The sequence below is a fragment of the Dryas octopetala genome, chromosome 9 (genome assembly GCF_963921425.1).
Source record: "Dryas octopetala chromosome 9, drDryOcto1.1, whole genome shotgun sequence".
Taxonomy (NCBI): domain Eukaryota; kingdom Viridiplantae; phylum Streptophyta; class Magnoliopsida; order Rosales; family Rosaceae; genus Dryas; species Dryas octopetala.
Window position 1 is genome coordinate 8,545,527 of NC_141374.1, and position 23,115 is coordinate 8,568,641.

General features: G+C 42.6%; 4 protein-coding genes across 4 annotated transcripts; 2 read left to right on the forward strand and 2 right to left on the reverse strand.

Moving 5' to 3' along the window:
* The first annotated feature begins 4,591 nt into the window (after positions 1–4,591).
* On the forward strand, positions 4,592–5,441 carry LOC147273692 (uncharacterized). The gene is made up of 2 exons (XM_086228255.1): positions 4,592–4,867; positions 4,956–5,441. The coding sequence occupies exons 1-2, from the start codon at positions 4,592–4,594 to the stop codon at positions 5,439–5,441; spliced, it is 762 nt and encodes a 253-aa protein (XP_086084381.1).
* A 4,661-nt stretch (positions 5,442–10,102) lies between these two features.
* LOC147273693 (uncharacterized) lies at positions 10,103–11,686 on the reverse strand. Its single transcript, XM_086228020.1, has 3 exons — positions 11,552–11,686; positions 10,883–11,370; positions 10,103–10,737 (listed from the first exon to the last, which is right to left on the reverse strand). The coding sequence occupies exons 2-3, from the start codon at positions 11,351–11,353 to the stop codon at positions 10,111–10,113; spliced, it is 1,098 nt and encodes a 365-aa protein (XP_086084146.1). The 5' UTR covers positions 11,354–11,370; positions 11,552–11,686; the 3' UTR covers positions 10,103–10,110.
* A 3,605-nt stretch (positions 11,687–15,291) lies between these two features.
* On the forward strand, positions 15,292–18,718 carry CTF2A (FAD/NAD(P)-binding oxidoreductase family protein). The gene is made up of 6 exons (XM_086257380.1): positions 15,292–15,643; positions 16,009–16,155; positions 16,752–16,820; positions 16,917–17,079; positions 17,633–17,861; positions 17,976–18,718. The coding sequence occupies exons 1-6, from the start codon at positions 15,399–15,401 to the stop codon at positions 18,494–18,496; spliced, it is 1,374 nt and encodes a 457-aa protein (XP_086113506.1). The 5' UTR covers positions 15,292–15,398; the 3' UTR covers positions 18,497–18,718.
* A 338-nt stretch (positions 18,719–19,056) lies between these two features.
* On the reverse strand, positions 19,057–22,516 carry LOC147273695 (putative glycerol-3-phosphate acyltransferase 3). Its single transcript, XM_086257379.1, has 2 exons — positions 21,815–22,516; positions 19,057–20,181 (listed from the first exon to the last, which is right to left on the reverse strand). Exons 1-2 carry the CDS (start codon positions 22,514–22,516, stop codon positions 19,279–19,281), a joined length of 1,605 nt encoding a protein of 534 aa, XP_086113505.1. The 3' UTR covers positions 19,057–19,278.
* Positions 22,517–23,115: the final 599 nt, after the last annotated feature.

Genomic DNA, 23,115 nt, shown 5'->3' on the forward strand with positions numbered 1-23,115 from the left:
AAATAAACCTAGGAAAAAGACCAATGTACCCATGAATTAACATTGTGATGTTTACATGATGTCTATAAATAATTGAGAGATTTTTAGTCAGATATCCTTGATTGCTAATAAAAGAAAACTACGACACGATTGAAAATTTTTAAATTATAATGACCCAATTAAAAAGGCTAAATTAATTACACGGTTAACCAATATCATTTTTCAATGTTATTTATTTAGGGACAAAATCTCAATTTTCGTTTAATTGAAGTTATAGAGGGCTTATATGCACCTCACATGTAGGGCTATAAGTGCCATTTTGTCATCAATAAAACTTAATTAGTCATGTTTATGCACCCTTACATGTAGGGTCGTTCAATTGCCCACTTTGCACCCAAATTCGATCCCCCCTCCCTCAAATAAAAAAATAAATAAATACATGTCAAATTACATTCATATGACATGAAATAGGATGGAAAATTTGATCAAAACTGAACAACAATTAGACTTTGTTGTTGGATTGTAAAGGACATTAACCATATGGGTATTTATTAAAAATATTAAAACAATATGAGTAACATTGAAATGAAAATCAAACCATAAGGACTAAACGTACAATTAGACCATTTTAAAATGATTCAAACTACTTGAATGAATTCATGTAATTTCCCTACTCAAAACACCCATATTGCTTGTATGTATTGTCCAACATATTCTACAAGTTTAATCAAAAGAATTACATGATTTTAACTTTTCAAGAATGTGACTACTCATTGTGAATAATGTATTTTATATGTGGTGTATACACTCCGGCTTATTTAAGAGACAACTTATTTAAGGGTTGAATTCAATATATATGGTTATGAAATCAATAATTCATTGCAGTAAGTATTGAATGAATTGATCCCTCATGCATGTTAAATTTCTTGGGTGAGCTGGACTGATCGATAGTGTATATACACAACTGTCGCCACATAAATATTTTGTTACGACTCCTGTTGATGCCCAAAAATGGTAGAGCAGTCAACGTCGAGTCGAACCACGTAGGCCCGTTGACCCACCACTGAGCGAATGACACGTCGAAGTAGGGCAGGAACGGGTAGCTGGGTCCGACTGGTGAGCAATGAGAGAGAATGATATCTAGAGCACCCTGCACAGGTACACAAAAGTGAGCGGGAAGGGCACCGGTGTGGTGCCGGCCAAAGGTCCTCCGACGCTCAAGTCAGTGTTCAGAGAGATCTGAGAGCAGAGTGAGTGAATAGTATAATAATGATTTCAGTTGTCCTTTTGTGACAAGAAGGTACCTCTTTTATAGTACCTCTGGAAGAGTGTCAACCAATCCGGTGACGACACGTGTCCTTTGTGGTGACTTGCACTGTAGGAGCGCCACGTGGCACCGGTCTCGAGGATCCGAGTTAGTTGACACGGGCCGGGGGCCCGAGAGGCTTGAGCTTGGGAGGCCGGAGCCTAAGAGGCCGGGGCCCAGGGGGCCGGAGCCCATGAGGCCGGAGCCTAGTGGATCATGGGCTAGAAGCCCAGGAAGGGCTTAGTCTTTTGGGTCTAGGCCCAAACAGCATGGTGTTGGGCCTTGTGTGACTTGTCGTTATGCCGAGATGATTAGTCATACGAACAGAAGTCCCCCAAGTTTCCGAGCAAAAGATACTTCTTGGTTGGGAACTTTGTACACAAAAGAGTCCGAGCAGAACGACAAGTAACCACACACTTGTTCACACTTGTTCCTGCTTAAGTTACTGTTTAGAAGTCCCCCAAGTTCCTTAGCAAGAAAAGCTGTACTGCAGGAAAGCTTGGGGGTTACACATGGAAGATCCTTTTTTTTTTTTTTTTTTTTTTTTTTTTTTTTTATCACCCTGTATTCCGAGCAGTAGATGTGTCGCAAAAAACCCAGTGAACCCCGTTCAATGCACTGGTGGGAGGTTGCCCTCTGTAAATAAGAATCTGGGATTAGGCAGTGTAGCTCAGGTATAAAAGACCCATCCCATATCTCACATTTGTTACTGTAGACATATTGTGGAGAGAGAATTGCTGTGAGATAAATTGGTAGTAAGTGAACAGCAGTCACGTGGAAACAAAAACAAATAGAGAGAGGGCTCGGGTGGGATTTGTGTTCCGCTGGTTTTGTTTGTTCTTTTTGTTAAAAAACTTGTTGGGCGGAAAGGAGAGCAAGGCTCGGGTCGGCGAAGGAGGAGCTCGGGTCGGCGAAGGAGGAGCTCGGGTCGGAGCCTTTGTGGGGGCGGAGCAGAGGAGCTCGGGTCGGGGGGGAATTTCTGCGCGGGTCGGAATATCAAGGGATCGGAACCGGGGCTGAGGTCGGCTCGGGTTGCAAGGATCTGTGCGGGTCGGAAAGAGAGAGGAAGGGGTCGGATCTGCCGAGCTCGGGCCGGAGAGGAAAAGTGTAGGCCGGGTCGGACTCGGGGCGGAGGCGTGCAGCAGAGGCGCTGCTCGGGTCGGAGGCAAAGCTCGGGATTTTTTCTTTGTCTCGGAGGCGTTTGTGCAGGGGAGGCTCGGGCCGGAGCTGTTGGCGCGGTGGGTGGACGAGCAGGGGGCTCGGGCCGGAGTTTTTGGCGCGGTGGGTGGACGAGCAGGGGGCTCGGGCTCGGGTTCCGTCGCGGCTCGGGGTGAGTGGGCTCGGCTCGGGTCTGCAGTGGAGGCGCGGTGCAGGGCTGTGTGCGCGGGCAGGCGGAAGAGCAGGGGTCCGGGCAGTGGGGTGTGCTCGGGTCGGACCTTGTGCACAGGTCTTGTGCTCGGGGTTGGCGCAGGAGAATTGCTCGGGTAGGAGGGGCTGCTCAGAGGGCGCGGATTGAGCGGGTCAAAAAATTGAAGCTTGTTTTGAGCGCTTGAGGTAGATACTTTGAAATTCCTCCTAGCCCTTTGTTTGTGAAATTTGTTGCCTTGGAAAAATTTGGAATTGTGAACTTGTGGAAAATGTGAGTAGAGGCAGGTGGAGGCGCAAGTGGGTATGAGCCTTGCCAAGCACTGGGTAGGCAACATGCCACCATTTTTGGACTTTGTAATTTATTGGGTGTTGTATTTTGGCCAGGTACCGAGGAGGCAAGAGAAGTGGGTCGGAACCCGTCTGAGCCGTTGTAGCCACGGAACATAGGTAAAGCCTTGATTTTTTATTGCTTGTCTGCTTGAATTGATATTGTGAATACTGGCATTGATAAATGATTGGTGGCTGAGCATGTGAAAGGGTGAATGTTGTCAAATTGGGTGTATCCGAGCACATACGGGGGGTAGGAAACCGGTATTGATCTGATATGTCCATGGTGTTGTCTTGGATGGGCAGGTGTGCTGAGGTCGGACATTTCATGGCTTCCTCAGATGAGAACAGTTCTACAGAGGGGGAGTCTGATCGGGCGTCCGCAAGTGATGGGACGCCGATGAGGCCCAATATGCCCCGACCCCGGATGGGTTGTGGAAACGTGGGGGTGGGCAAAGTACTCAAGACCGTCCAGGAGAGCTTGTCCATGGTGATGGGAAGTGAGGGAAAAGGCACTGGTAGTGAGGACAGCGATGATGGAGAGACACCCACTAGTTGTGATGATGTGGGTGGGCGCAGTGTGCCTTATTGGTCCGTGGATGGGTTGTGTGAGAATAGGATGACGGAGGAGGACCTTGAAAAATTGAGGGTGGAGTTCCACATTCCCGATTATATCCACCTGAGCCTCCCGGGAGAGGATGATGTCTTGAGTGACCCGCCGGAGGGGCATATTTTGTGTTTTGCCAAGAGTTTCCACCATGGGTTTAGGCTGCCGCTCCACCCCTATTTCCATTATATGTTGAGGAAGTTAGGGATTGCACCAGCTCAGCTGACGCCCAATAGTTGGAGAACATTGATTGGGCTGTATGTATTGTTCCGAGATGAGGGGTATGATGCCCCGACCATGGCTCAATTCTCAAACTTGTTTGAGATTAAATCGAGCCCCAAATTGCGAGGGTGGATGTACTGCTCACAGTTGGCAAATGGGCAGTTCACTGATGGTGCGACTCGCCAAATACAAGTGAGCCACCCGGACGCTCATAAGGAATGGAAGAAAAAATGGTTTTTCGCGAGTGGAGCTTGGGAATTCGGCCGGAGTGGTAGGATGACCACGTATAGAGTGCCGACGAATTTCCACATAATAGGTTGCCTGGCTGAGCCAATGCATTGGTCTATGTACCCTTGGATTATTAGCTCATGTTATGCTTATACTGATAGTCGTCTTTTGTTGTTTGATTTTGCAGGGGGTGAGTGGGAGAGGCTTCCATTGTCGGAGGATAGCGCGGAAGAGGTGCGAAGAGTGCTTAGCCGACCTGCTCGAAAGTTGAGCGCTGCCTACCTCTTGTCTCCTGAGAAGTTGGCCAAGTACGGCTTCGGAGTCCCAGGTGAGCTTCTCTATTTCCCCTCTTGGAGTAGTAGTTGATGAGATAATAATTTGTGCTCATTGAATTTTATTTTGGTCTTGCAGTGAAGATGGCCAACACGAAGAAAACAAGTAGACCGGTTGGTCATGCCCCGCCTGCCCAGAGGAGGATGATGATGGGGGCACTGTTGGCTGGGGGTGGCTCGTCCCAGGGGAATGCAAGTAGAGGTGCAACGGTGCCCGGGGGTATGAGGCATAGTGGGTCTACCAACACCCAGGTTCCGAAGGCGGCTTCTCCCGGGAGGAAAAGGAAGACGGTATTAGATGCGGCCGAGCCCGGGAGAGAGGGCAAGAGGGCAGCCACAGCCACTGCGTTTGATCCAGTCCCCGAGGAGGATCGTCTGGCACAGCAGGCAGTGACAGACTTTGGAGGATCCCTGAAGAAGGGGAGGGATGACCGGGTGATTGGCGATGAGGTTGAGCCACTATCCGTCTTGCAGCGGGCCTTTACTGAGCAGTCCCAGGTAAGGGAAAGTGGTATAGTATGATGAGATGTCCAAAGTTTAAATTTTATAGCTTGTGATAACATTTTCGTGGCATCCGACCTGGCAGGCACTGTTCTTCACTTATCGGGCACATGTCGGGGTCCTGGCCATGGTGGAGAAGATGAAGGACGAGATGTCGAGCTTCGTGGTGTGGAAGGACAGAGCGCTCTCAGCTGAGGAGAGGGTCGGTACCCTGGTTGCCCAGAACCAGGCGTTGCAGGCCGAGCTGCTGCAGGCCAAGAAGGAGGCAGACCAGGCTAGGCAGGAGTTGGAGCAGAGCGGGCAGGAGCTGAGCCAAGCCAAGCAAGAGGCGGACCAGGCTAGGCAGGAGTTGGACAATGAGTACAACAGCGGCTATGCCATGGGCTTTGGCGATTGCAAATTGGAGCTCGAGGAGATGTGCCCTGACTTTGACTGGGACCGCGTGCGTGGTCTGCTAGGGGCTGGCAACGAAGTGCCTGGCAACGTCCCGGAGGAAGGTGCCCAGGAGGTAGAGCATGAGGACATAGCATCCCCAGTTGGAGAGCGTGACATGGGAGAAGATCCCAAATAGGCATCTGTTGCACTTATGGCCCGGGGGCAGGGGTGGGCGGACCATTACCCTATTTTGATTTGAGTTGTATGGTCGGGTCGGATGTGGCCCGTGCCAACTTGCAAACTCTTTTGATTATTAAGTTTTTGTACTTAATTGTTATTTGGATGATTTGGAGGGTGTCCGACCCGTTATGGGGTAGGATGCCCTTCTTTTGAATACATGGTATTGCAGAATTTTATCGAATGCATGGTACTTAGTTTCCCTTGGATGCATGAAATTGATTTTTCTCTGAATGCATGGTACTTAGTTTCCCTTGAATGCATGAGATTGATTTTCCCTTGAATGCATGGTACTTAAGTTCCCTTGAATGCATGTGCCATAGCCGCGCCCTGAATGCATGGTACTTAGCTTCCCTTGAATGCATGGGCGGATATGGGCAGGGTCGGATGTCTGATGGCCCGGGGGTCCATACAGCCAATTAACACTTTGAATAAAAATGAAGAAAAATGTGTCCGTGGTAGGACTGCCGTGAATGCATGGTACTTAGTTTCCCTTGAATGCACTTGCCATAGCCGCGCCCTGAATGCATGGTACTTAGCTTCCCTTGAATGCATGGGGCGGATATGGGCAGGGTCGGATGTCTGATGGCCCGGGGGTCCATACAGCCATTTAACACTTAAAATAAAAATGAAGAAAAACGTGTCCGTGGTAGGACTTGTATTTATTGAAAGTGATAACATAGATAAAATTGAAAAAAGTCCCCGGGGGGTACAACATTTGTCTACTTGTAAAAGTAGCGGAGGTGCTCGGCGTGCCAAGGGTGGCCGAGTTCCTTGCCGGTTGTGGCGCGGAGCCTATATGTGCCTGGGCGGATGACTTCAATAATTTCATACGGTCCTTCCCAATTAGGTTTCAGAGCACCCGTTTTGGCCAAGGTAGTGCTGCGCAGGACCCAGTCCCCCACTCGGAAGTGGCGAGGCTTAACTTTAGAATTGTAGTATCGAGTGGCCCGTTGCTGGTAGGCGTACTTGTGTAGCTCAGCCTGGGCCCGATGTTCTTCAGCTAGGTCGAGACTGAGAGCTAGCTGGTCAGCATTGTGCTCAGGCTGAAATGTGTCGAGGCGGTAAGAGGCAAGCCCGACCTCAACTGGGATGACGGCTTCAGAAGCAAAGGCCAAAGAAAATGGGGTTTCCCCGGTCGAGGATCGACAGGTCGTCCGGTAGGACCATAAGACTTCGGGTAGGAGGTCAGGCCACTTGCCCTTCTTTGCATCAAGCTTGGTCTTCAAGGTATGTTTAATGGTCTTGTTGACTGCCTCGACCTGCCCGTTGGCCTGAGGATGACCAGGAGAGGCAAAGAAAACCTTGATGTTGAATGCGGAGCAAAATGATTTGAACTCTTTGTTGTCAAACTGCTTGCCATTGTCAGTGATAATGGCGTAAGGGAGACCAAAGCGGCAAATTATGTTCTTCCATACAAAGCTCTTGATGGTCTGGGTGGTTGCCTTTGCCAAGGGCTCGGCCTCTGCCCACTTAGTGAAGTAGTCCACTGCGACGACTGCCATTTTGACCTTGCCCTTCCCCTCAGTCATAGGTCCGATTAAGTCAATGCCCCATTGGGCAAAGGGCCAAGGACTGTTCATGGTAGTTAGGGGCTCAGGTGGTTGGTGCGGAAAAGTTGCAAATTTTTGGCACTTGATGCATTTCTGGGTGAGCTTCCTTGCATCAGCGCGGAGGGTCGGCCAATAATAGCCTTGGCGGATGGCCTTGTGGGCTAAAGAGTGGGCTCCTGCATGATTGCCGCAGACCCCTTCATGGATCTCCCGGAGGATGTAGTCGCCTTGTTCGGGGGTAAGGCAGCGCAAGTATGGCAGGGAGAAGCCCCGCTTGTATAACTTGTCGTTGATAATGGTGTACCGGGAAGCTCTATGGCGAAGGCGCCGAGCCTCAGCCTTGTCCGCGGGCGGGTTCCCATGCTTAAGAAATGCAAGAAGAGGGTCCATCCAACTAGCTTGTTGCGCAGATTGGCAGACTTCCATAACATCAATGCTGCGCTGAGGTAAGAACTCAACTGGGACAGACCTCCCAGGTTCATGGTCGACTGCCGAGGCAAGGCGAGCTAGGGCATCCGCCCTTTCATTGTCCGCCCTAGGGATTTGTATGAGCTGGTATGCTGAGAATTGATTGAGTAGGCTTTGAACTTTGGTGAAGTAGGCGGCCATGCGCTCACCCTTGGTCTGGTATTCCTGCGTGACCTGGTTCACCACAAGTTGAGAATCGCTATAGATTCGGAGTTGCTCAACGTCCATATGTAGTGCCAAAGATAAGCCGGCAATGAGGGCCTCATATTCAGCCTCATTGTTGGATGCCTGGAAGCCGAATCGAAGAGCATACTCAATGGTGGTCTGGTCAGGGGCGATCAAAACAAGTCCGGCTCCACTGCCCTGTTGATTAGAAGATCCATCAACATACAAAGACCAGATCGGGCGATCCGACCGGATAGCTGGAGTAGAAGAACTTGGTGGGTCGGTGGTTGACACAATGGCGGAGGAGGGCTCAGCTTCGGGTAGGAAGGTAGACTCTGAAATGAAGTCTGCAATGGCTTGTCCCTTGATCGCGGCGCCAAACTGTTGATGCCCAAAAATGGTAGAGCAGTCAACGTCGAGTCGAACCACGTAGGCCCGTTGACCCACCACTGAGCGAATGACACGTCGAAGTAGGGCAGGAACGGGTAGCTGGGTCCGACTGGTGAGCAATGAGAGAGAATGATATCTAGAGCACCCTGCACAGGTACACAAAAGTGAGCGGGAAGGGCACCGGTGTGGTGCCGGCCAAAGGTCCTCCGACGCTCAAGTCAGTGTTCAGAGAGATCTGAGAGCAGAGTGAGTGAATAGTATAATAATGATTTCAGTTGTCCTTTTGTGACAAGAAGGTACCTCTTTTATAGTACCTTTGGAAGAGTGTCAACCAATCCGGTGACGACACGTGTCCTTTGTGGTGACTTGCACTGTAGGAGCGCCACGTGGCACCGGTCTCGAGGATCCGAGTTAGTTGACACGGGCCGGGGGCCCGAGAGGCTTGAGCTTGGGAGGCCGGAGCCTAAGAGGCCGGGGCCCAGGGGGCCGGAGCCCATGAGGCCGGAGCCTAGTGGATCATGGGCTAGGAGCCCAGGAAGGGCTTAGTCTTTTGGGTCTAGGCCCAAACAGCATGGTGTTGGGCCTTGTGTGACTTGTCGTTATGCCGAGATGATTAGTCATACGAACAACTCCTATGGCGTTCTTCATCTTTCGTTTTCTAATTAATGCACCAATCAGATTAACCAATATCAACCATCAACTAAACAATATCATCTTAGCAAAAGAACTAAATGAGATTATAATGTACAATATTGTTTAGTTATTTATGATAAACAATTAATATTGTTTAGTTGATAGTTGATATTGCTGCGTCTGTCACTGCAATTAATATAGAATAATACTGTTTAGTTGGTAGTTGATAGTTGATAGTTGATATTGTAAGTCCATTATAATAAAGGTTGGCTAACTTTGGGCTATAACCTAGGTAAGTCCATTATAAACAAAAAATTTTAGATATTAATATGAGAGTGCAGCAATCCGGCCAGAGCCCACCCAAAAGCCAACCCCAAATCCACAAACCCAGCCTTATTCTTCAGCAGCCCTAGGCCCTTAGGTTCAAACCCCCTCTACCCCTTCTGCATATATAGCCCACCCATGGCTACAATTCTAGCTTCACCCCTGCACCAATCCCATCAAAATGAAAATGTATTTCTTGATCTTTATGCTTCATATATTACATCTTGGAGAAAAACTTCCCTATCATTGGGATAGGGAGATGTGGCATCCCACATTCTTCTCATTGGCTCTCTCTCTCCTTTCATTCTTCTTTCTTTCTCTCTATGCCGTGACACCAGCCTGTTTCTATCACGGAGACAGGCAAGTTATTTTCTACATCTTGTAAGGGTTTCTAGCTTGATACATTATAAAACTTTATGTAGGATCCCTTGATGATCACGTTCTGTAAACACATTCATCAACGTGCACCCAGCTGTTACTCACTTTAGTGTATCTACACACATGGCATGAGACTACTATCTCCTCAAGCGATAAAGCATAGTGTGTGACTGTGTGCTAGTCTTAATGGAATGTTAACGCTCAATTACGTACCATTCTCTTTACTAGGAACATTAAGGAATCTCAAGTGTATGATAATATGGATCCCAAAGGCTAACTCATTAGTTCGATCTCCACGTTTCCTTCTTGGATCCCATGAACTCATTAGCTCTTCACGTTTCCTTTTTAGTGCCATAGACGAATATAGTGAATAACGCAAATGCCCATATAAGAAATATCTCAGAGTCACATAGAAAAACCAATTGGCTTTAAGGGCATATTTCCTATATGTGGTCTTATGGTTATATAGAACAATTTGTCGTTTTCATAATGCATGAGTGAGTGATTAATTAAGAGTCTTCGAAAAAAAAAATGACTGATATTAACGGTTAGCAATTTTTGTAATGCACATATGCATCTCATACCACATTAAATCTCATTTCAACAACTTATGCATAGAATTTAGATCAGAAATTAATCAAATTAAAGAGAGAAACAGGAAATTGATAGGAACACAAATCAACCACACACTATGATTTTGATCAAGACCACTACTAGCTAGAATTCCTCACTAGGAACTGAGACAATCACTTTCACTTGAGGAACACCCTTTTCAGCTGCTGCTGATGGAATTACCATAACAAGTCCACCACAAATGAATCCAACCCAATACGAAAAACAAGCAGGCTTTTTCCCTCCACGAAACTCCACCTCATTTGCCCCAAAATCTTCCCATATTGCTCTATTAATTTGGCTCCCAAGGCTCAATTTCGGCTTAAATAGTCCATGATCTCTTGGAAACTTCTCAACCTTGATTGCATTGTAGGATTTAGTCTTCACAAACATGCAAAACTTGGGAGGCAATGTGCTCTCTGCCTCTTCAACCCAAAATTGCAATGCATCATTCTCTGAATCCACATTCTCGGGCATATTGATGTCAAAAATCATTGTTTGCCCACAGTTTTTGCTGCGATTGGAGCTGAAAATGGTGGTGGGGGAGCAACAAGGTTTTGAAATATTATTAGGGATGTAATATATAGGGATTGAAGGTAGACTATTTTCTGAAAGCATATTGTTGTGGATGTTAGCCCATTTCTTGAGGAAGTTTTCCTTTAACAAAAGGTCTGCTAGAAGAAGGCTGCAGCTAATTCCTATTGAGCATCCTCCACACAGGAACTTGGTCACCTAAGCAAAAGAAGAAGAAACAGCTCGATCCATGATTAAAATTGGATGAACATAATAGCAATGAAGCGAAAATATTATGTACGTTGCCAAACAATCTGTCAATAGTTCAGTTTCACATTCTAACAAATTAAGCTGTTGCACATACCTGAACAAAAAACAGTGGAGAGAACTTGGGATCTTGTTCATCAACCCCTTTCCAAAACACAAGCTTAGCTTCTGCATCCTCCCTATCTTTGGAACCAAGAAACTCAGACATGGTTACTTGTATTTGGGCCTCAATAAGTCTAATGCCACTATCATTTGACACAATCTCCAGTTCTCCATGGTTGTCGTTCTTATATGCTTCTCGAAGTCGTCCTGCGAATAATGGTTGGTCCAAGAGAGCCCTTGCAAGAGACTCCTTGATCCACCCAACATGAAACCAACGAGAGTCCTCTTGGGTTGCCTTTGTGTAGTAGAGAAGAATGTGCAGGCACTGTCGAAAAATTAATCCCACATCGGAGGAGTGAGGCACTGACACTCGGCGCACTGGCCGTGGCTCTGTGATCTTGAATGGTGTCACACTCTGCGCAGCTTCAATGTGTATGTCTGGGATAAGCTTATTGCACATTGCCATGTTTTGCACACTGTCAACTGTTACACCAAATGAAAAAGGTGCTAACTACGCTACTGTATATAAGAGAAGGATATGTTGTGCTTCTACAAGCGTTGCTAAACTCAAAATAACATTGTTTTATACATAAAGTACACCTAAAATATCATAGGGATTTTATGTATTATTGAGCATATTGTACAAGTTGATTGAAAAAATTACCTGATTTTAACTTTCTAAGGATGTGAGGATACTAATTGACTTATGGATTTTATGATCAACGACTTTCCTCTAACCCATATTTCCAGCTAAATAAAACTTTTGAGGAGATCGATCATCAGAAAAGAATATTGTGAGGGTAATAATTTGTGAATGTACACTCTCACAATATTTATATAAAACCGACTTCCATATGATGAGACTCGTATGTATATTGTGAAAAGAAAGTTATATATAACCGTTACATACATAAATTTCTCAATCTCAAAGTCAATAATGTTGGGCTGCTTGCTTGATCCATTATCTCCTTAAGTGCACCCTTTTGTTTTTTCTTGGTTAATATGAATAAGGGTTGCATTAATTTATGATATTTTAGGTGGTTGAATGCATGAAGGTAATGCATATTGGCTGTTCATAGCTGTTTCCCAAATTTAGAGGTCCCTGTGCAAAAATTAAATGGACTCTCTTTAATATAGTACGTCTCTTAAGAAATGAGAAAAAATATAGTGCCTAATTTTAAAACCCCTAATCACTTAAAAAATTTGCCTAAACCCCCACCCATCTAGAAACTCTTTCAAAACTTCCTATAACTTATAATCCTAAATTACCCTTCTGACGCGCGCTGACACATGCTGACACGTGTTGACGCACGTTGACATCACTGTAACTGAATTTTGGTGAAACTGTTTTTTTTATTTTTTTATGGAATTGAAGTTTTTGCTAGAACTCAATATTTCGCTAAAACTAAAATCAAACACTGAAATTGAATTTCATTACACTAAAACTGAATTTCAAGAATTCAGTTACACTGAAACTGAATTTCAAGAATTCAATTACACTGAAATTGAATTTCACTGAATTGAAGAATTCAGTTATAAATTCACTTACTGAAACTGAATTAAGTGATGAAACAATTACACCTTGACTAAAATGCAATTACACCTTAATTAAAAACAATTACACCTTCACTAAAACAATTACACTTTTACTTGACAAAAAATAACAATTATATCAATTCAGTGTTTCACTATAAACTAAATTCAGTTTCAGTCTGAATTCAATTTCAATGAATTCAGTTTCATTGCATTCATTAAATTCAAATTCAGTTCACTGAATGCACTGAAACTGAATTCAGTGAAATTGAATTTAGTGAAACTAAAACCCTAGACAACGTCATCCGATCACCTCACGCGCGACGAGTACACGACAGTCGCCACTGCCTCGATCTGTTTCTACCTGCAAATTTGATTCATCATATTTCATAACCATAATTTCATTCAAAATTCATTTAAAACTCATGTTTCACGAACTGAAACTGTTTAATCAATAAATGTAGGCTTAAAGTTCCCTATCCAAGAAACTGAATTTTCACGCACTAAAAAATGAATAAAATAAGGTTTTAATTGCCACCACTCGCGGCGGAGCAGCCGCAGTGGTCGTGAGGTTTGATTCGGGTTTTCTTGTTTAATTCTTCAACAATTGGACCAATCCAAATACATATAATTGAAGGGCACAATGAGGTGAAGAAGATAGGTACCTAACTCGTCAGAAATGGCTGCCGGAAAAGGCAAATCGCCGGCAGATAAGCCACGGCCTTTATGGCTTCGATCTGCCGCCATGGCTGATCAGATGGAGAATCCAAGCACACCATTGTGCTCAGGATGTTGAGAGGAAGAAGGCTTGGGTGGTTTGACATTCCAACTCCGCTGAAAAAGACAGATCGCCGGCGGAGAAGCCGCGGCCTTTGTGGCTTCGATCTGCCGCCGTGGCTGATCGGATGGAGAATCCGAGCACACCATCGTGCTCAGAACGTCTAGAGGAAGAAGGCTTGGGTGGTTTGGCATTCCAACTTCGTCGAAAAAAGGCAGATCGCTGGCGAGCACCACCGATCGTAGTCGCGGCGATCTGGGCTGTTTGGGCTTGATTGGGGGCGAGTGATGACAGAGGGAGGACGATGAGAGAAAGACGAAGCTGATGGTGGTGGTCTTGCTGGTAACCGTTGCCAGACGACGCCACACGTGCTGGCGATCGCCGCCCGCGGAGGAGATAGAACAGAGAAGGTGCGAGAATGAGAGGGAGAGAGAGAGAGAGAGAGAGAGAGAGAGAGAGAGGATGAGAGAAATTAAAAAAAGAAAACTGATTTTGAATAACAGGGTTATAATATTAATATTTAAAAAAATGTGGGTCAAACATAGGTGGATGTTAGTTGACCAGGGGGTTTTGGGAGAGTTTAAGTGACTAATAGGGGGTTTTGAATTAGTTTTAATAAGGGTGGAGGTTTTGAAATAATTAAACTCTAATTAGGGGGTTTTTAATAGTTTACTAGAAAAAATATATATTAATCCCTGATTTATACAGTTCTTTGATCAAAATCCAATGCCTTTTGTGTTTTTGATTGAAGTCTTTTGACCCAAGTAAGCTTCAACGTTATAAATTTCAATTACCTGTCCACTTTATTTTTATTATTATTATTATATAATTATCAAAACATCATTTATGTAATATTTAGATATCTTGTTGGTTTGTTGGGACTTTAGGTTGATCTCATGGTGAATTTTTGCGGGTGGTTTGAATTTTGAATATGAAATTAAATGAGGGGTTTTTAATACTTGGAAATACTCTGCCCTGCCACCCAACTTTCACAAGACCCAGCATAGATATAATAACTACAACTTGACTTTCAAAAAACTGTCATCCACAGTATGAGAGATTTTTTAGTGTGGCCGATACACTGCCATATGGTGTAACCAATCCAATGTGTCATAATATGATTTGATATTATTAATATTATACTCTAAGAGAGATAAACATACCGTCCAACAATATCCTTACACGTTAGATTGATTACACCAAAATTCTCCCATAGGACATCATATAAAATAAAAGCAAGTAAGAAAATAAGGCCCTCGCCAGATCAACGCTCATTCAGATGCTCACCAGATCAACACTCGTATTAAAGATTGTATTATATATTGATAAATGGAGGACAGCACCATCACCAGATCAACCCTCCCCTCAGACATTTTATCAAACATCATTACTGCATGCAATTGTTAGTGTACTCAAAAGGAATAGCACAGTACACAACCACAGTGTCATTCAATCAAACACCAATCATGCAACCTGCTTCATATACCTCATAGGATCATATTCAATTGGGTAGCAATACAAGCAATGAACTCATCTACTCTAACCCACCTACCATGTACCTAAAATTAACTAGAAGCTTAATTAGAAGTATCAATGTATCATGTATACAAGATGCTTGTGTAATGTATGTGATATGGAGGCTATTGTAACGAGAAAGAAAATGAAGGTGAGAATTGTGGGGGTTAAAATTGGTATACGTAGTTACTACTTACATATATTATCTTTAATTTTCAAACGTTTTAAGAGTATGTACTTGTTATTTTCTATTTTTCAATTGACAAAACAAATTCCCTTAATTATAATAGTATAGATGAAGGAGTCACCTAAAGAGCTTTGATCTTTGAACCTCAAAGGGATGAAAACGTGATCTTTGATCACATTAAAGGGTACGAAATGCACATGTTTTGTGAGTTGGGTTAAGTAAAGTTTCACTATGCCATATTTGCCTCACGTTGAAGGCCCAACTGCCAAGCCCTGGACCAGAAGCAAAGCCTACAACTCAAAAGGGGCCTTTTGAAATAAGTTTCCGGGGAAGTCCATTTCATAGTAACCACCAATTTTCCATGGCTGATTGGCTTGCCAACACCCCACTCTCTGTCTCTGTCTCTCTCTCACTGACTCTCAGACTATCTCTTACAGTCATAGTATCACAAACTCTGCCATATTATTGCATAATCTGCATAAACACAACTGACCAACCATGGCTGTAGTACTCTCTTTGTCACTCGTGTTTCAAAAACCACTTCTTTCACCATACCATTCTAAAACTAGCCCACATCCTCGCAGCCAATCTAATTGGGTTCACGTTCCAATTACCAGAATCAGAAGCAGAACCAAACCCACTTCTTTATCAGTCATCAAAGCTCAATCCAGTGCTCGCAGGGAGGATATTGTCATAGTTGGCGCTGGAATCGCTGGCCTTGCCACCGCACTCTCTCTTCACAGGTTTTTCTTAATTTTATTATTCTTTTTATAGATATTTAATATGTTATATTGTTACACTGTTAAGTTAAATCATGCGTCTAAAATAACAACTCACAAAATGACTGGTCCATACAAAATTATATATATCTGACAAGTGAACGTTTCCAGTCATTTATCAGTTGCCATATTATGTGCACATTGTGCAGCACACCAGTTGCTGTGAACAATAAGAGCTTTTGCTGATACTTCCTGATTATTTTAAAACATGAGATTATTTTTATTATTATTTAAAAAAGGTCTAAGTATAGCTGTAAGCTATGCTATTGTGGCTTCCAGAGGGTTTTACAATATATTTATATTTTGTATTGTTTTGGAGGACTATTTAGGCTTGGAATTGGGTCATTGGTGCTTGAACAAGCAGAGTCACTTCGGACTGGTGGAACTTCACTCACCCTTTTCAAAAATGGGTGGAGTGTTTTGGATGCAATTGGAGTTGGAAATGATCTCAGAACCCAATTTCTTGAAATTCAAGGGTATATCTTGTTTCTCTTGTTCATGTTTTTAATATCATTTTAATAATAAATTATTCAAAAACCCAGTTTTTGAAAGATTTTTAATTAGAGACCCAGCCAAATAAAAAATTAAGTTTGAGCCTAATTTGTCTGTGTATGTGGATGCCGAGCAGTCGGTGCATGCAGATGCATCTTTTTTGCTTGTAGATGCATATTTTTTGTTTGGCAATGCCCACTAAACGCTTCACAGATACTTTACTGAATCATCAGTGGACAGTTTGAGCTGCAACTTAATTTTTGAACCGGCCGATATTTGAATTAAATTGCTTTCTCATTTTGGATTTCTAATTAAAGTACCATTTTTTTAAAAATGCTTTTAATATTAGATTACTAGTATCTCAACTCAAATAGACTACTTTCTAACCGTCATATTTGAGTGTTGGGATAAATACTCTCTGCCACTACATGCTCGAGAGAAAAGTGTTATTTCAAATCAATTCTTTAGAATATACTACTGGCTGGAGTTGAAAATTTCAACTAAATTAATTTAAAAGCTCTGCATTTTGAAAAAATGTACCCAATTTCCCCTGATCTGGTTCATGGAATCAGCTGTGCAGGATGGTGGTAAAGACAGCAGATGGAAGGGAGCTACGCTCCTTCAAGTTCAAAGATGAATTAGATGAAAGGTAATCAACTTACTGTTCATCTTCTTGATTACTCAATCATGTACAACTTTTCCTTTTTGTTACACTCAATTATTTGTTACTAAATGCATGGCACAGCCAAGAGGTGCGTGCTGTGGAGAGGAGAATACTGCTGGAGACTCTTGCCAATCAACTGCCACAGGGTGCGGTTCGATTCTCTTCAAAGCTTGCAAAGATTGAAAAAAGTGAATATGGAGAAACTTTGTTGGAACTAATGGATGGCACTCAGCTCTCTGCAAAGGTTACCCTTGATCTGCTTTCTTAATTTCCTTTCTAACTCTATGCAGGTTGCAGAGAGCTCAATCTTGACCCTTTTCAATAGATTTTTGGTGAACAGTTTTTCATTAGATTGGTAACGTGAAGTTGAGCTAGTCGTAAACGCAGACGTACCAAGTTCAAACCTATTCAAGTGCAAAACACTTGAATTTACCTCATATGTGTGGTTTGTCAGTGTATTTGGGTTTTATTCTAGAGCTTATACTCACGAACTTTCAAACACAAATGTATCTGTGAGAATGTGGAGTGTTATCCCACATTGGAAAACTATAACCTTGCATAGTGTCTTATAAGGGTTTTGATTACTCCTTCCATTGCCAATTAGTTTTGGGAATGCCTAGATTCCTTCATGAAGACTACCTCCAAGAAATATGAGTAGGGTGGTCTATATTCCAGTTTCAATTAGAAACACGCTCAGCAAAGTGATCAGTAAATGTGTCAGGAATCAGGATCCTTTCTTGCTGTTTGAGTCTTTTCATTCAGTTGATTAATTTTCTCATTTTTATAAATATCAACAGATTGTAATTGGTTGTGATGGGATTCGGTCTCCTATAGCCAAGTGGATGGGGTTTCCTGAGGCCAAGTATGTTGGGCATTGTGCTTTTCGTGGCCTTGCATCTTATCCTGGTGGGCAGCCATTTGAACCAAGATTGACTCAAATCTATGGAAGGGGGCAGCGTGCAGGATTTATTCCTGTATCTCCTACAAAAGTATACTGGTTTTTCTGCTTCAACAGCCCATCTCCAGGTTAATTACTAAACTTGAAAGTTCAGCTCAATGTTTGGAATCTACACAAATTATTCATACCCCAATAATCAAGTTCCCAAAATTGTTCTCAAACTGTGGGACATGTTATGGCAGGTCCAAAAATTACTGATCCATCTGTTTTAAAGAAGCAAGCTAAAGAACTCGTCAGAGACTGGCCTTCAGACCTATTGAACATCATAGATCATACCCCGGACAACACGATCATTAGAACACCCCTCGTAGACCGATGGTTGTGGCCAACCATCAGCCCTCCAGCTTCGGCCGGAAGAGTTGTGCTGGTAGGAGATGCTTGGCATCCAATGACTCCCAATCTTGGGCAGGGTGCTTGTTGTGCTTTGGAAGATGCAGTAGTTCTGGCAAGAAAGCTTGCAGGTGCAATCGGGTCAGGACCGGAATCCTTGGAAGATGCTCTCAGCTCCTATGGAAGTGAAAGATGGCCCCGCATCTTCCCGCTAACCATACGTGCAAATCTTGTCGGGTCACTCTTGCAGTGGGACAGCCCGATTGTTTGTTCTGTGCGGAACAATGTCCTATTCCCCAAGCTTGTTAGGCTAGGGCCAATGTTGGAGCATACAAATTTTGAGTGTGAGCCTCTACACAATCCAGTTGTGTAATGTTGGAGAATGCAAGAATATATTGTAAAGATCTTACCATACTAATTGTGAGTAAAGCTTCTCCTTGTATTTTCAAAAGATAACTCCTGCCTATTTGTTCCTGGTAAAGAGACCGGTGGGCTAATTGGATCAAGTAATGAAATTGATCGGTCACATACAATAACATACAATAATTTCGCTTGGTTTTGCTTGCTCCAGATCAGAATATCATATATGGCATCTTTATGTTTATAAAGCTGATGTTCCTCACATGTTTACATCACATACACAACATATATAGACATTTACAAAGCGATTTGGGTATGTGCACTTCTTGAATATGACCTGAATCCCATTAAAAGTCTGGCAATTTAATGTTCTTGCTGTCTCTATTTTGTTAATTAATTCATTTAACAGCATATCATGTCCTACGAATTTAGCACACATGTGTGCGCCCATAGTTACATTGATAAAACACTTTCGTGTGTGTATATGACCTATTGAAAATTTGTCATACAACCACTTTTTGACCAGCAACCAAGGTTACAAGTTGTGTAAGGATGATTTTAGTAATGCATAACCTAATATCATCATTCTCATCCACATACATATACCCTACATTATACTTTCTTTTCTTATTTGTACAACTTCCATCTCATTCCTCGTTTATTTCTATACTCAACATCGCATATGGCGTGTATATAATCTATCTAGTATTATTGATGCTTGCATGCTTTTTTTTCTCACCATGCACATGTCTTAAATCTGCTGGGCTTACACACATTCACAGTAGCCATGAGTCGCTATGAGTCCTTTATGTTCCCATTATTGCCTGCCAATATCATATACTTGTCTTTCCTTGTGAGATTTGTGCACTCAAATCCCAAGACTTTCCCAATCACATTTTGCACATGATTGGCAACTTCAAACCTTGATTTCCCACCAAACTTGCAAGTGTATGGTCCTGGTAATTTCTCAAGAATCATAACGGTGTAAGCAGGATTTGGGTTCATAACATGGAACAGAGAATCCAAGCATTTAAACCCACTTGCAGTTGTTCCATAAAACATGCTCACTTGCACATCTAAGGCCACAGGAACTATGTCATCAGTCAGCTCAGCAAATAAGGAACTGAATCTCAATAAATAAGGCTCTCTGCATGTGGTTCCTTCTGGGCAAACCACAAGGTCACCCTGGCTTAGCAACTTTTCCATGGTTTTCCCATCTCTCTCTCTGTCTCTTGTTAATCCGATAGTCCTTATGGGGGAAATCGCCTCACTAAATTTACTTAAGCTGTATGTGACTACACTAAGAGGTTTGTTGAGAGCTAGTTTTACATAGAGTGGGTCAAGCAAGGTTCTGTGGTTGCACACATAGAGCATACCCCTTGGTTTTTCTTCATCAGTACCATTTGATGAGGTGATATTGGAGGACTTATTGATGTTGGGTCTTGAAACTGTGGTAATTGTCCCTGTAAAGGCCATAATTAGGGCACAAATTCTGGTTGGTAGAAATATGCCAGAGAGGGCTCTGATTATGCAGATGCAAATTCCTAGTGGCATCCACATGAACATGACCAAGGTATCAAGTGGGGTTGGCCTGAAGGCCAATCTTCCATCATGGAAGACCAATGGCTTTGGGTATTTCTCTCTTGGAAGGGTTTTCCAGTTTTTCTTCTCAGCTTCAGTCACCAAGTAAACCTCCTCCTGCAAACATATATAAGGGTATAATTAATTGTTAAATTAAATTAAGAGAAAAATTAAAGTTTATAGCTCAAAGAAAAATGCTAGTTAGTTTTCTCCTTTGAACTTCTCTTTAATTTACTTGGGTACTCACTTTTTGAAGACCCTCTTATCCTGAGTTTTGATGTGGCCAATAGAATAAAGGCAACCAAACATTCTACCAACTTTCTTAACCATGTAACTCTAGCATCTCCATTCTAGCTCCACCCCCACCCACCTACTCAACCCAGCAGCCACATCTCTTCCCATCTTCACTGCCGGAGTCCAACGCTGGAGACCTCACCGGAGAGCCCCACCACCTCTCAACTCTCTCTCCGTCTCTTTTCCTCTCTGTTAAGATAATCTTTTTGTTTTTTTTGGATTGACACTTAAGATGGATGGTTAATTAAATAATGTTGGTTCTCTTTTAGTTTTGATTATGGCAGGGAACCTAGATGTTGTTGAACTAATCTATCCAAACAAAGATTTATAGATGAATGTTTAAAATTTTCTCAAGTGTCGATAAAAAAAAAGTGCTCAAGATGAGAAGAAAAGAGAGAAGTGGAGAGATGAGGGGAGGGTTCCGCCGGTTGGTCTCGCCGGCGACGGCGATGGGATGGCCAGCGTTGGACTCCTGCAGTGAGGATGGGAATGGATGTGGCTGCTGGGTTGGGTAGGAGTGTGGGGGTGGGGGATGTTAGAGTGTTTTTTTTTTTTTGGCCACTTAAAAAAACTTCAATAAAAAGCCACAAAGGCAAAGAGCAGTAAAGCAACATACAAACCAGAAAAAACAGAAAACAAAGCAGTAAACCAAAAGAACAAGACAGGAAAACAACTCAGCAACCAAACTAAACAAACTCCTAAAAAAAACAGATAAGCTAAAAGCCAAAATATCAATCTAGAGGAAGCCCATCTGCCACCAGGACTCCAATTAAGGAAGATGGGGTGAGATCACCCAGTCCTCTGGACACATCCTCCTGCAAGCTAGCAAGGCAATTGCATCAGCAACACCATTTGCTTCTCTTGAAATCCAAGACCATCTAACAGATGAGAATTCAGCTGCAAGATCCCAGATGTCTTGAATGATTTTGAATTAGTTACGTAGTTAAGAAGGCTAGTAGAGTGTTTGGCTATATATTTAGAAAAATTTAAAAGCGCATAACATATGTCTTTATTCCATTGAGCCACATCAAAGCTCAAGACAAGCAGGTCCTCAAAATTGAAGACCACGTATTTCATTTTTTCTTATTTTGTAATGCAGTTTCATAATTAAAATTATTTATTTTTTGGATCATCTTTTAAAATTATATATACAAAAAATGAATCAAATAAAAAAAAATGTTTAGTTTTATAACTGTTATCAAATAAATAAAAGGTTTTTGTAACAGCTCGATTCATCGTGTTTTTTTTAACAACAATTATATGACTAAACGATTTTTAATTTGATTGAATTTTTATAAAAATAACTTTAAAATGAGAATAAAAAAATGAACGATTCTGATACGACCCTACATAATGAGAATTATAAGAAATATGTCGAAGGAAAGGTAGAAAGGAGAATACCATTCCTCGAGTTCGATCAAAACCCAAAAAAGTTTCAAATAAATTACGGACCAACCTTGCAATGAGAAAAGAGTTGCTGATGGAGAGATTTATTGTGGGCCTTGTGGCAACCAATTATACCAATTGCTTGACCACCTGATAATTTCTCATCTCCAAGAATCTGATTTGCATCCAAACTGTTTGCCTTTTTTTCCTCCATCAAACCCACAAAGTACCCACCAACCACCTTCAGTTCTCTTGCAACTACAGCATCAACCCCGACATAATCCTTCAAAAACCCTTCAACCATGACTCTAGGCATGTCACTAACTCCCACCTTTTTCCCACAACTCATCACAGCGTCAAAGCCTTCACACCCAACATCCTCCAAGAAGAACTTGGGCAACACAGCTGTTCCAATTCTCATTCCTTCCTTTCTAAGCCCAAAAAAGCATAAGAAAACCATTACATTGAGCCCCAGCTCTCCACCAACCAAACACACAAAAGGGCTCAAAAGAAGCAAAACAAGAGCCCTCAAGAGCCCACCAGCTTCAAAAGCCACAAGCATGAAGTAAGGAAACAGTGAAGATGATCTCAACAATGTTCCTTCAAAGTGGAAAAACAATGTTTTGTTTGAAAGTTCCCCTGCTTTGTGAGCAAGGGAGTTGAATTTCTGAAATTTGAAGTGGGTTGCATGGGCCTTGCTGGCCTTTTGGACAGAGGATGTGTTCCTTAGAGAGGAGGAAATTGCTTTTAGTGAGAAAAGCTTTCCAGACATCTTTGGTTGGTTGCTACTTTTTGCACTGGATGGACCAATTTATACATTGTTTGGTTATTTAATGAGCCGTTCACAATTTTTATTTTGGAGAAGTTCATTGACACCCCTGAGGTTTGAACTTATTCCAGTCAGACCCCACAGGTTTCATTTATTCCACCAAAACCTCATATTTTTAATAGATGCAAACTTCTACTGACAGTCAAAGGGTAAAATCATCATTTGAACCTTACAAAATATGAGTTTAGGTTCAAGTAAGAGAACGATGTTTATTTTTTTTTTTTTTTGTAAAGTTCAAATGATAATTTTACCCTTTGACTGTTAGTAAAAATTTGCATATGTTAAAAATATAGGGCGTTGGTGGAATAAATGAAACCTGAGGGGCCTGATCGGAATAGATCCAAACTTCAGGGGGTGTTAATGAACTTCTCCCTTTTTGTTTTGGTCAAGGAGCCTTTCACAATTTAGGTGTGGACATTGTTCAATAGGAACAATCAATTAGTAAAAGGGATCTTGTATAACATACTCTTTCTAAGTATCAATAGATACGTACAAAATCTCATTCTCAGGCACAAATTTTGAGCAGCTGTGAATGCTTATTG

Coding starts and splice junctions, on each gene's coding strand:
- CTF2A (XM_086257380.1), top strand. CDS start 15,399: ATGGCTGTAGTACTCTCTTTGTCACTCGTGTTTCAAAAACCACTTCTT. Junction 15,644..16,008: donor ACCGCACTCTCTCTTCACAG/GTTTTTCTTAAT, acceptor AGGACTATTTAG/GCTTGGAATTGGGTCATTGG. Junction 17,080..17,632: donor GCACTCAGCTCTCTGCAAAG/GTTACCCTTGAT, acceptor AAATATCAACAG/ATTGTAATTGGTTGTGATGG.
- LOC147273692 (XM_086228255.1), top strand. CDS start 4,592: ATGAGGCATAGTGGGTCTACCAACACCCAGGTTCCGAAGGCGGCTTCT. Junction 4,868..4,955: donor CCTTTACTGAGCAGTCCCAG/GTAAGGGAAAGT, acceptor CCGACCTGGCAG/GCACTGTTCTTCACTTATCG.
- LOC147273693 (XM_086228020.1), bottom strand. CDS start 11,353: ATGGCAATGTGCAATAAGCTTATCCCAGACATACACATTGAAGCTGCG. Junction 10,738..10,882: donor CTCCACTGTTTTTTGTTCAG/GTATGTGCAACA, acceptor TCTTTTGCTTAG/GTGACCAAGTTCCTGTGTGG.
- LOC147273695 (XM_086257379.1), bottom strand. CDS start 22,516: ATGTCTGGAAAGCTTTTCTCACTAAAAGCAATTTCCTCCTCTCTAAGG. Junction 20,182..21,814: donor AACTCTTTTCTCATTGCAAG/GTTGGTCCGTAA, acceptor ATATGTTTGCAG/GAGGAGGTTTACTTGGTGAC.